Source organism: Poeciliopsis prolifica, unplaced genomic scaffold (assembly GCF_027474105.1).
Source record: "Poeciliopsis prolifica strain line A6 unplaced genomic scaffold, Auburn_PproV2 SCAFFOLD011, whole genome shotgun sequence".
Taxonomy (NCBI): domain Eukaryota; kingdom Metazoa; phylum Chordata; class Actinopteri; order Cyprinodontiformes; family Poeciliidae; genus Poeciliopsis; species Poeciliopsis prolifica.
In genome coordinates, this window is record NW_026562386.1 from 3880539 (window position 1) to 3894169 (window position 13631).

The following is a 13631-nucleotide window of genomic DNA, read 5'->3' on the forward strand; positions in this document are numbered from 1 at the left end:
CTTTTCCTGATTGGACATGAAGGGGGAACCTGTAAAACCTCAATGTTTAATTTCCACCTAGCCTGTGTGCTGGTGCATCTTAGAAATGTGTAGGCAGATTAGTGCAGATTTTCACTATGTTGCAGCAAGACAACTCAGAAAAAAGCTACCAGCAGTCTTCTAAAAAAAAATCAAACGGGGAAATGTTTAAGAAAAACCAAAAACAAAGGCAGAAGAAAAGACACAGAGCCAGAGCCGACTGGATTTTGCAGAGTGTGTGAATGAGTGAAGGTGACACATATTGAACACCATCTCTTCTACCTCATTTGCAGACATTTAGATCAGCTATTTGGCTGTAAAGTGTGCAGCTTGCTGATTCCCCGTCTCAGAGCTGATAAGACCAACATGTGCTTAGCAAAATCCTAACAGATGCAACCTTCAGAGATGACATGTTAATTATGTTGTTACTGTAAGAGTATGATCATTTTATGATTGAGTCTACATTTATGAAATATTTAAAATGTTTTGTTTGAAGAAATTTATCACATGCCCCAAATTACACCTACCACACTTTCCAGGTGGAAATCAATACAATATGTCAACATATATGCTGAAGAGGGCTTTATAGTTAAATAATAAAAAAAAAGAGAGTGATGTCTGTCCAAACCCATCACACTCATCCTGAGGGAACTGTAGGTACAGCAGTAACAAGGTCAGTATTTACTGACTTTTTTTTTTCTTTTTTTTGCAGAATCTTGAAGAAAATAAATGGGAAATGGGAAACATATGCTTTTACCACAAAACATTCAAAAATCATACATATAAATGATGTGAAAATCACAGGACCACATGTGACTTTCACATGGGAATTTTTTGTAAGGGAATCACTACAGACACCTATTTTTTCACTTGATGTTTCACCAGACAGCTGAGATAGATGGATACGCTGCTATGACAGCTCATCATACCTTGACTGACTTTCTCTCTACTCCCGCCAATGGGTTCACGCTGCTCTGATAGTCCCTAGAAGAAGCTCTTTCTGAGAATCGCAAGGTAAATGATGCTGAGAACTTAGTTCACAACTAGAAGGTTACTTATATATTTTCTAAAAAAATATTACCAAAGGTCAGTTTTAGTAGGGTCAGCCTCCTGCAATTAGAAGCAGGCTATCCTTCAGCGTGTACACCTTAAAACATTGGAGAACCAGAGATTTTATAATGACGTTAAAAAATGCCGATATTCTTAGCAATTACCTAATTAACTTTCAGTGCAGGCTGGTTATTATCACTTTTTTGTCACCATATCAGATTTTTATATTCTTTAATTTTAGACATGAAAGAAATTGTGTGTGGTTGTCCAATAATTAATTTTTCTTTCTCAGGCCAAATAGTCTTTTCATCCTTCTCTCGGGAGAAATATTTTGAGCTAATTTCTGTCATGATCAAAGCCTATGCTTTCTCTGCAGTTACAGTCAAGAGCCCCAAAATCTAATAGATGTGATATTAAGAGTGATAAGCAATTACTGCTTAAGAGGTGCTATATATTTTCAACCATTTATTTTCTTTCTAAGTTACTGCTTGAAACAAGGAAGGACTAAAGATTTCACACATCTTTTTATATGGCATCCTTTCAAATTCACTGTGTAAATTGGGAGTTATTTCTGAAATATTCTTCGAAGCTTTAAGAAATCCTTTAGCTTAGATTTTATCACAAGAAAATCCTAATAGCACAAGAAACCACACCAAGAACTACTAGAGTTCTTGTGGTTATCATTGTCACCCAACAAGCAAGAAAATTACAGATTTAAATTCCTGTGTATTCATCTTGTACATGTGGGGCTTTTTTAAGGTACTCCAGCTTCATCCCACAGTTAAAAAACTTTTTCTAGGATAGTTAGTGGTTCTAAATGTACCATTGAGCTTGCATGGATCTTTGTTTCATCTGTCACTGCCTTTGTTTTGTCGCTCATCTGGAGAATTAAACTCTTTTAACCCTGAGAAGCTCACATGCCCTACAACCTCCCAGGGAGGTTTCATGAAAAGGCCCCCACTCAACCCTGCCAGGATAAGCAGGTTTCACAAATGAACTATTTGGTTGATCTAACAAAACTAGCAGGCTGCTTATAAGCTGTTAGCTAACATGTTAACAGACTACAAAAGATTCTAGTTTGGTATAGTTCAGCAAAAGCTCACATCTGCTGACCGATTAGCATGCAACCTTAGAGTATACATGCAGTAATATGTCTCCTGCCTCTGTTTTTAAAGGTGTTTCATACAAGCCGTATTATGATTAAAGCAAAAAGTATCAGAGAGAGCTAAATATGTGCATCATCTTCATTAAAGTTCATATGTGTGTATATTACTGTATTTTAGCTCTAACATAGCTGCACACCATGCACAGATCAAGTTCCACAGAGATATGGATGAACAGATTTGGGAAATTGAGTGGCTTGCACAGAGCCCTGACTTAAACTTGATTGAGTACCTTTGGAATGAATTAAAACAGGGCTGGTGAGCCAAGTCATTTTTCCAACATCAATTCAGGCAGCTGGATGTTTCTAGAAAGCTGTTTCTATTTAAATGCTTGTTTATGGTTCCAGTGCAAAATTTAAGATGGAATCTTGATATATTCCCAGATTTTTTAATCAAATAGCCTTCTTCCTTTGAAAAAATAAAGAAAACAGCACCTCACCTGTATTCATACCAAACAAGTGGATGTCCCACAGGCACAGTGCTCATTGCGTTTATTCTTTGTGTTTAATTAATATTTCATCATATATTGTTTATTGTGTAGGGACTGGATGACAGGTATGATTTGGCTGGGGGTTTGAAGAAACTGTTTTAATATTTTTAATGAGTTAACTTGTTTCCAGATACAATTTTTCAAGATAGTAATTGTCTGTTCAATCAAAAGTGATTTATATTTGGAGGTTTCATTGTATTCAGAAAGGAATGTTCACATTCATGTGTGCAGATTAGTGTTTGACTGGATAAATGTACCAACAGTACCAAAAAGATTAGGTATTGAAAAATCAAAATTTGGTTCTTTAATATGAATGTATACGTTTGAAGGTTTAAACATATTCTAAACCTGGATTTACACTGCATGTGTCTGTGTTCTGCTGCACACTTTGCTGGTAAGGTAATCATGAAGGGATTTGCTGTAATTTACATTATGTGAGACTCCACTCCTCTATGAATCTCAGAAGTGCTCCAAGAAGCATGTGTGGGAAATGAGAGCTTGTATGATAAAGCCAGTCATAAAAAGGATGAGTGTTGTCATAAAACACTGGAGTTCTCAACTTTCAAAGTGAAAATTTTCCTTCACTGCGCTCTAACTTCATATACTCTGACACTCCTTCAGTGAATCGAGCAAGAAAACTTGACTTAATAGGTTTCAGAATTATATACTTTTGTGTGTATACATTGACAATAATAACAGAAGCATAAATAATAGTATATTATTCTCGTTAATGTGGCTAGTACTTTGAGCAAATGTAGTCTGTCTTGGTGAATTATTTTGAAAATAATTCACTGTACTTGTACTTGTGCATTCTCCTGTTGGACCGGTGTGATTTTTGATCGACTCCGAACCTATTCCAGTGTTTGGCAAAAATAAGATCTATTCTTATTTAGACAGATGGTGATGTGGAGGTGTTGTGCATGGAAATTATTCAGAGACAGTGTAAAGTTCTCATTGGCTATGACTGGTGTGTATTTAATGTGGAGTCCTTTATGTGGTGGAGTGGAGATAAAATAACTGCCATGATGCACAAGAGTGTCCAGTGGACATTGACAACATCTTTTATTGCTTTTTCTCTGTTAAATATAGTGCATGAACCATCACATTTGCTTAGTCCACCATATTTGTTTATTCTGAAGTCACGTTTGGCCTCAAGAGTTTTTGCAAGATTTTCCGACTGAGATCTAAGTGTTGGTGAGTGAAATTGATTTGTGTGTAGTGTGTTGCTCCTGCTGTGTGGCTGTAAACCACAAACCTTAGGACCAAACCTGTTAGTGTCATGTGTGGTCTATTTGGTTTTAAATGGTAATACTGAAAACACAAATACTGTGAAAACTGTAGATTATTTCAAACCACAGAATACCTTGAGATTGGTACCCAAACCTTGCCTATATATAAATGTCCGGCACAACATTTAACTGCTTTATATAATCTGTTCCAGATTATAGAATATTCTGTACCTGTTTTCATGTTAAACCTGCTAAAATGTGCCATACTTTCTCTGCACATATCTCAGCATACTCTGCATTTTGATTCCTGGCTAATATGGCAAACACTGGCTTCTCTTATGCTTCTCTTTTGTGAGGCTTAGTCTTTAGCACTTGGGGAAGGTTTTGGATTACAGATCTCATTCTCTATTCATTCTGTTGAATAAATGCATAGTATTTGCATCCCAAATTTGTGATGTTTAGATGAATTGACTTTCTAAAATCTGCATTATTTCCTACACCAACTTGCATGATAAAACCAAAAGTACAATTTTCATTCCTGTAGTGACAGTTTTCAGTCTATTCTTTTACTCAAATGTGACTTGCATGTAGTAATACTTTATGCTTTCAGATACTTATTGCACAGTAAAAGCTGTAAAAAGTTTTATGAACCAAATATGGAAAAATCAAGAACTTCAGTAGAAAAAGTTCCAATGGCACACAGAAACCTAATGTTCATTAACAAAATGTGCTACACTTTGAAAGAACCACAGATTACACAGGCTTGAAAGAGTTCAAATAAAATATATTTGTGATGTATGGCTGTAATTATTGACGTCAAATCTCACCTGCACAAATTTCACCCCAAATCAAGAGGTTACAAAAAGTCATAACATACACAGCTGACATAATTTTTAGGTGTGGTTATGTGTGCAGCTGAACACATTTCTGACCACAAGCATTAGTCTACCTTACTTTAGCACTAAAACTTGAGAAAAGGAAGTAGCTTCTCCCTAAATGCAAAACTGCTGTAAACAACATAAACATCAAGCAACTGCCATGACAGACAACATTCGACTTACGTGAAGAAAACATATTGAGCTCTACTGTTCTGTGAATCCAATTACCTTGAACTCGACGTCATGCAGTTTGATATCCACAGTAATTATAATCAATTATTGTGAAAAAATATGAAGCGTACTGTGTAAGTTGAAAACAAGAATAAGTGTGTATATAATCAACAATTAAACAAGAAAACACAGGAGTTTTGCGAAAACTGAAATTCAAACAATGTTTTTTTTTTTTTTCACCACAGCTAACTCAAGTACGACCAGAAACAGGTTGACCTAACATACTAATCAAAGGCAATACACATGGGCCACGTCAGTATTTCGTCAAAGAGAAATATTAATGATTCTTTTATGAAAAGTTAAGAGTTTGTAACAGACATGTAATCCTCAAGAGCTGCATTTCAGTTTTGACTAGTTTATTGTATCATACTTTCCATAATGGCCTCTCAGTTAAATTACAAATCCTAAAATCCATTGGGCAGCATTAGGTCAAACCTTGCAATCCCAGTGTTGGCTGTTTGAAGCAGTTTTAGCTGAAACCTGGATGAACATTTATACTACCAAGTGAAAAGCTAAAAACAAAGAGAATCTGAAAATACAGAGGGTGAGTTTGTTTCATTAAAACCTCAGCCTACTTAGTACTGAATGGACAAATTGATTTGCTGACAGGGAATCTGAGAAAATTAAATTTGAACTTGCCAGTGATCTGTTTAATACTGATGAGAAACAATTAAATCAAACTCCAACACATTTTGATGTTTCATCAGTGAGACGGTGTCCAAGCAGTACAAAGACTGGTGAGTTCTTACCCAACTGTGAGTTGTTTGAACTTCATTCAATACTAAAATATTCCATGACTCCAAGCCTGATCTCAAAATATTATTTAATTTACAACCAAGAAAAAAATATTAGGTATACGACTGGGCTTTTATTTTAGTTATAACCAATTTATTCTGATTTCTAATAAAATTTGGAAAAGTTTGTTCATATTTCTGTATTAATATTTTTACACAAATATTGGAAAACATGTTAAATTAAAGTCCTTATAAGCCTGCAAGGCCTGCTGTTGAGAAACATCCTCACAGCATGAAGGTACCACCACTATGCGACACAGTGGGAATGGTGTGTTTGTGGTGATGTGCGGAGTTTGGTGTCCACCAAACATAAGTGTCTTATCTGATGGTTAAAAAGCTCCATGCTGGTCCCATCAGACCATTAAGATTTCCTGCACTTGATCACAGAGTTGCCCAGGTGCCTTTTGGCAAACTCTAGTGGAGTGTTGAGATGAGTTTTCTTCAGTGGCTTTCTGACTGCCCCTCTGCCATAAAGATTTGCCTGGTGAAGAACCCATCCAAACGTTTTTGTGCAGCCTCTCTAAAGATGCCTCTCTTCCATTTCTTGATGATGTATTCAACTGAACTTGAGAGATGTTCAGGGCCTTAGAGATTTTTTTGTAGGCAATCCACTGACTCCTTAGTTACACGTTTCAATAAGCTTTCCTCTGATTTGCTTTGGTTTGTCTTTTTTCTATACTGGTAGTCAGGAATACAGTGTATGGACCTGTGTCCATACACTGTCCATAAAGTCTAAAACAGGATGAAACATCCAAAGGGTGAATACTTTTTAATGCATTGTATATAATTTACCAAACAAGTCCACAGGCTACCTAGATAAAAATTCAGATTATTATCAAAGAAACCACCTTTCCTGCAGCTACAGAGGATGAATAAGTATCGTTAAGCACATCCATAACAGCCAAATAAAAAGGCGACGTTGATTTAAACAAGGTGCTTTGGCACCTTGTTTAAAATTATACATGATTATACATGATGTTAGTAGCAAATACCTGTTAGTTAGTTGAATTTTTTATTTCAATGGGAAAGTGTGGCATGTATTTGAACTCAGTCTCTTTTACTTTGATATTTCTAAATATAATCCAGAGTTACTAATTACTTTCAGATGTCACCCAGCTAGCAAATACAATTTGCCTGTGTGTAATTTAATCTTAGTATAATCTTAGTTCTTTCAAATCAATCTGCAGTATGTTTAGAGACCTCATGGAGCTGCTCCACCTGTCTTAACCCCAATATGCTCCTCAAAAAGCAGAAACTAGTACTTTTGCTTGAGATGGCCAGAACCAGAAGTTATATAAAAAGGGCTACAAGAACTCCTAGGTCTGGGTGCAATAAGAGATTGTCATTTTGTTCATGCAACCATGAGAGAGAGAACTATTTTTTTCTGTTCTTGCAGGGGAGGGCTGCTCTGTGGGTTGGCTCCAAGGAGGAGCCTTAGGTAAATAGGTGGTATATTGTATAAGTAGGGGTTTATAGGCACCTCTGAATGGCTGCCAGGAGATCCAAGGATTTCTCAAACATATATGAATGAGTGAAAGCAACAGTCCTTGTATGTTTTTGACTTGGGCATTACATTATAATATAAAGCAACAAAAAGTCAATTTTGTAGCTTTTCAAGTTAAATCTCATTTAGAAGAATCCCCTTCATGCTAGATTTAGACTGCACTGAAACCAGCCATAAAGTACACCATCTCAACCAGGTCTTGGAAAGATTATTAGGGCTGCAATATAATATCCATACAGAGCGCCAGATAAAAATTAACAAGGCTTTATATTAGGATAACATCTGTTGCTCAATATTCACATGAGGATATAAAAATGTGTATGCATGGCATAATGATGGTGGTCATAGGAATATCCTACCAGAGAACCCACCCACCCAAACAGTCATTTACATTTGAAGTACTGCATACTTTAATACTGCTATGACTGCTGGAATTTGATTTATGGTGCTGATCTAAAATTATTTTCACATTTTTGCAGCAAGCAGAACATCATGCTCACCATGGCACTATGCTCTACGAAAAGGCGTGACATGCTGGTATTCCAATAGCTTTATTTAAGGACAATACAAAATAAATCTCATATTTTCTCCATATGTTTTGTGAATTAAGTTTTGCTTTCTTCAGCCACTTCACAATGGGCTAAAAAATTCCTAAGTGACATTTGTAGAGTACTCCACATAGAAAACAAAAATCAGCATGAGACACTCAGTATGGAATTTGGATATACCATCTCAAGTCAAATATTGAACTCTTTCCAAATTTCATACAGTGACAACAAAGTGTTCAAGTCAAAGTCTTATGCAGGGTCTTCATAATGTCTCTCTCAGAACCTGGCCAATCTTAATTCCTTCAGTCTTTAAGTTGCATCCATCTGATTACATCTTATTAATGCAGTTTTAACAACACAGGTCAAAAAAGACAGTTACTGACCAAAAGTTTAAGCTTACCAATCCTCTATAAGAAGTTCAATTAATTCAAGATGGCCTTGTGCAAAATATTCCACCTTCCTTGCCTGCCAGATGACTTGAAAGGTCAAATTAATATGAAATATATGAGTGCCATCTGAGTATATGTGCATTTTTTAAAGTCAAATAGACTTTAAAAACATCAGATTAACCATGTGGAACAAACAAAACAAACACAAACACAGGAGTACTTTTGGAAAGTTAGGTTTCACCTTTACCCCCAAAGTTCTGGGATACTTTATAGCAAAATGTATTCTGGTGGAAAATTACAGCGACAACTGGAAATGTGACATATCAAGTAAGGGGCAAGTTTGTTCTACAGTGCTCAGCAGTGGAAAACTTTGAAAAATGATTATGCTTTCTTTAAAATGTTCAATTATATAACTTAAGTTACATAAATTAAAATGTATTAAAGTCAATTTATTGTTATCAAGATGAAAAGACCCATTGACAAAGCTAAAGGATGTTTTTAATTGGCATTGTAGGGCCAAATACACAAGTAAAGAGGTTCTAAGCACAACTATAGGAAGAAATGAACAGCCACTGATCTGTCTCAAATGAATGACTTACAGCAATGGTGCTCAATGTCAGTCCTCGGGGCAAATGTAATCTAGATATTTTCTCTGGTTCAACACATCTGAATCAAAGATTGTTTCTTTGCCAGGCCCCTTAAAGGCAAGTTGATGAGCCAATTCAACCATTTAAATCCACTCTGTTGGAGGAAGAAACTGGCCCTTGAGAACTGGAAATGGACACCACTGGCTTAGTGCTTTTGGAAATGCATTTGCATCATTGCATGTTAACCTATTATTATACATTTTAATGTTCATTTGATTCTTGCCATTACCAGATAAGCTCCTCTGTAATATTAATGAAACAAGTGATGACTCCTTGTGATGGTAAAATGTACAGACTGTAGGTTGGAGTCATGTGATCGTCCAGGTTGTAGCAAGAAGTGAAAGAGATGGAGAGGTTAGTAAAATTTATGAAAGTCCATTCACTGTTATCAAGATGAACTGCTAAGTTTATCAAATTGATTTTAGACCATATCGCCAGCTAGTTCCCAGCAAACAATAAAACACATGCTGAGTGCAACATGTAGTGAAAGAAACATGATTTCTAAAAACTATTTAGCATCTCATGCAACTTTCAAGAAAAGGTAAAAATAAAAAAATAAAAAATCCCAAATAATCTAGCGAATCTTTGAATCATTCTGTGGTTTGAGCAGTTTGAGCTACAATCTTGGGGCAGCCACACTGGATGCTCAATCACCTCTACTTTTTAATTTGATCTCAGAAGAATATCAAGGGGAAACTAGTTGACCTGGTGGTTTGCACATTCAGCATTAGAGGAAGTAAGTGTGAGGTGGTGTGCAGCTGTTGACCCAGATTTAAGTGTGGGATTAGTTGGCTAAGTGCTAAAACTGGCATTTAAAAAAGTGTGTGTGAGTACTGCTAAAGGGTTAATATAAGTACACATTTTATATGTCTGTGCTCCAATGGACCTGAGAAACAATTATATATTCAGCCTCTTAACAAGACCCACACAAGCCTCTGAATGACACATTTATTTGAATCAGGTGCCTTCAATGAAGGAAAGATGTAAAACTTGGAGAAGTGTGGTCCTGAATCAAAGAACTCGTCTAAATCTGGAATAATCAGTGGCTGTTTCTGATTCATTTTATTGTTATTATTAACTATTGTTATTATTATTACAAACTCCCAGACAAATAAATAAAATAAATCAACATGTTGGAGGGACACTGTCTTTTACTAGCCATAAAAGTAAACAACTTTAAACAGATATCAAGCACCACAGGCTTTTGGGCACATTCTTGTGTGTAAGAAAAAAATATCTTTAGCCTAAAGTGGAAGTTACCCTTAAGGAATTTTCAAAACTGCTTCTCCCAGAAGTGCTTAAAGGAAAAGTAAGCAACTAATGTTTGTGAGCACAGCATTTAAACCTGGCCTCAAATGCCTCTGTGTTATCAGCAGTAACCTGAGACACAGAATAAAACTAGATAGACAGTAGGGCTGCAGCGATACACTAATATCCCAATACAATGCGATGCACAATATTTTGCTCAAGGTATGATATATATCACGATATTATGGAAATGATATGGTTCGATATGGTACAATACGATACATTTTTCAGATTTTCTGAAAGATTTTAGATGGACATAGTGATTTTGGTGACCTTTTGTGACTGTTCCATCGAGTTGGATTGAATTAATTGAATCCTGATGGTGTAATACTGGTGTAATAAATGTTTTTGTTATACATTTGCTTTGTTTAAATGTTAATTGTGTGGCTTTGTTTTACAGAAAACTAACCTTTTTTTGCCTTATTCACATATGTTAGATAGTGATTTTTCAATTTCATTCATTATTTAGTTAATTGTAACAGGTTAATGTACATGTGCAAGTGGATAAAAAATGTCATGTGTGATAACCGTCATTTAAATCATGTGGATTTGATATAAAACTCAAAGTACGATTTAATGTATCGATATTTGAGGATGAAAAATTAATACTTTCTGAGGGAAAAAATATTGATAAATATTGTAGAATCGATAAAATTACACAGCCCTAATAGACAGACAGGTAGGAAATAAACTTAAATAGGTTATTTTTACATAGTTAAATATACAGGCACACTTCAAAAAATTTTAATACTGTAAGTTAGTTATATATGTTTTTGTGACTCATTTCAATATTTGCGTTCATTTCAATTATATTTAAATTGTCTAAGACACTGAATTTTGAGTTTTCATTTATTGTAAGCCATAATTATAAATGTTACAAGAAATGACAGTTTACCGTATTTTAGATCATACCGTATTTCACTCTGTGTCCTTAATCTATATAAATTCAATTTTGCTTTCTGAAATGGGTGAGAAACATATGGATTTTTATCATATTCCAAAGTATATTAGATATATTACATATTATATATTTTAAATAAGCTCTAAAAGTAAAATTTAGAAAATGATATGTGTTGGTGACCCAGATACTTTTAGTTTATTGTGCAAAGCATATGTCTTCTACCTGTACACTTCCAGAATATTCTCATTCTAAATAACATCTGATTTGTTCCCATATTGGAACAGAAACAACTCACACCAAACTTTCCTCAGTTAGTTTTGAGTGCATTGATTAAATCATGCATTTGGTTAAATCATACATTTAAAAACAGATAAACAAAAAGCATACTTCACACAGCTAATGGAAACAATACCCATTGCTTCTCAAAATCCATCAAAACCAGTGTTTGTTGCACAGGAAGCTGTCTAAATTTGATAGATAGAACTATAAAAGTTCTAGTAAAGGTAGTGCTCACATCACTGATGCAAATATTTAGTCACAAAAAAGACCACAATTTAATTGATCTCCTCTACATGAAAAGTGGATAACAAAGTACACAGAACTGAGAACAATCAAAGTGGTATTTTTCCACGGTTTCATTCATGAAACACATTGAAATGGGCATTTAAAAAAACCCCAGCAGGGTTAAAACAATAACCTAATGTTTTTAATTTCATTTATTGTCCTTAACTCATCCTGCAGTATTTTCTAAAGAGTTAAGAGATTATCTGCATGAGAATCGGGAGAACCCCAGCTGTCTGCTGGACTTTTTGAGTCAAGTCTAAACAATGTGCACCACGTCACATACAGGCTAATAAACGACGGGAAAGGCATGCATGTTTGTCTTAAAAGGACGTCATCTGCAATCAAACCTCCATCTCTGTGAAATGCAACATCTGACACCACGACAGGGTAACGAGGCCAAAGTGCCAGGACTTTGGGTATTTTTCTGGCACCGTTTCCAGAGTGATGCTGCTGCGCACGAAGGGGGCAGCGTGACCTTCCGATTTCGGGGGCAACTTTTCCACCCCACGCCGCGAGTCACTGTTTCGCAAATGCACACATCAAGGCGGCACACTCCAAGCACTTTTTCAGCGCTCGCTAAATATAAACCGCCGCCTTGTTCCGTTTGATCTCGCCACGCACTCCCCCAACCAGTAAACACAGCCGTGACAAAATGTATTTTGGCGTGTTAAATGCGCACCTTGAGAGCCCATCACTCAGTCACGGTGCCCGTCCGCTCAGCGCTGCTGCTGTCACTTTACCACGACTTTCAACTCGGCGACACGCTGAGGAGTTCAAGCCCCTCTATTACATCCTATTTCCCACAGCCGACAAGAATCGTGCTAAAGTATATCAGGAGCGACTTTAAGTAGAAGCATTGATAAAGCCAAGCCCGTGTTTGTAAAGCGTGAAGAGGGTTAGTGTCGCCTGTTAAAGGGCTCAGGACACCGCTTTTAACATACGTGACGCCCTTCCCTTTACTTCCTAATTCCACAATTCGTCAATATTACACAGCGTGTTCCGTGGACGGGCTTTTATCCTACCTCGTAAAGATCTCCCGAAGCCATTCTGGGGTGCGGACAACGGCGGCGAGGCGGTCTTGCCTGCCCTGTTGGATTTTTTTTTTCTTTTCTGGACCCTACTCTCTCTCGGTGCTTCGGCGAAAGCCCCGATAGACGGGAATTAGCGAGCAGCCTTGTTATTCTGAGCAATCCGCAGTCGCAGATCAGCAGACAGTGTCAATCGAGCCCGGCGCTGTGCGACGAATCGTTCCACACTTAAAACAAACAACCATCGGGGCGGTGCTGTTTACCCAGACCCAAGTGGAGGTCTGGAAATTAGTCCCCGGCTAAAGAATGCACAGCAGTGATGGTCTGCATGCACCAAAGCTCATCCGAGGCTCTGTTGCAGTCCAACTGCTGAGCGGAGGATATGTTAGATGTTCTGTATTTACTCACAGCAACCGGGAGGTAATTTCCTATTATTCACACTACCTGACTACTTTTCTGACCTGATATTCTTAATTTTTTTTTTTATAACTTAATTTTATTTATTTATTTATTTTTTAAAGTAACTATTCTGGGAACTGGGAACCACAACACCCGTGTTGGCTCAGTGACATGTGCATCATTAATTAAAAAAAAACAAACAAACAAAAAAATTCATCTTTTTATTTTATTTATTTAAATGTATGTAAATATGTCGGTAATTTTATTTCAGTGATATGAGTGAGATCACTGAAATAAGTGATAGTATTGTTTGACCCAAAATAAGAAAACTGGAATATGATTACTTTTTATGTGTTCCGATTGTACAGGAAATATAGAGAAAAATACATAAAATATCTAAATATTTGTATTTTGTATTTTATTTGCTTGTTCATACAAAATTCAGCAACACATACAGAAATGTAATTTATTTCAGCAATTTAATTCAACA

At 36.2% G+C, this 13631-nt stretch overlaps 1 protein-coding gene across 1 annotated transcript in view; it reads right to left on the minus strand.

Moving 5' to 3' along the window:
- Nucleotides 1–12898, minus strand: part of LOC129364081 (chromodomain Y-like protein 2) — a 32042-nt gene extending 19144 nt beyond the window's left edge. The window contains exon 1 of the mRNA XM_055036505.1: nucleotides 12737–12898. Coding sequence (XP_054892480.1) covers nucleotides 12737–12760 — 24 coding nt within the window. The 5' untranslated portion in view covers nucleotides 12761–12898. The remainder of the gene's footprint in view (nucleotides 1–12736) is intronic.
- Between the last annotated feature and the right edge of the window lie 733 nt (nucleotides 12899–13631).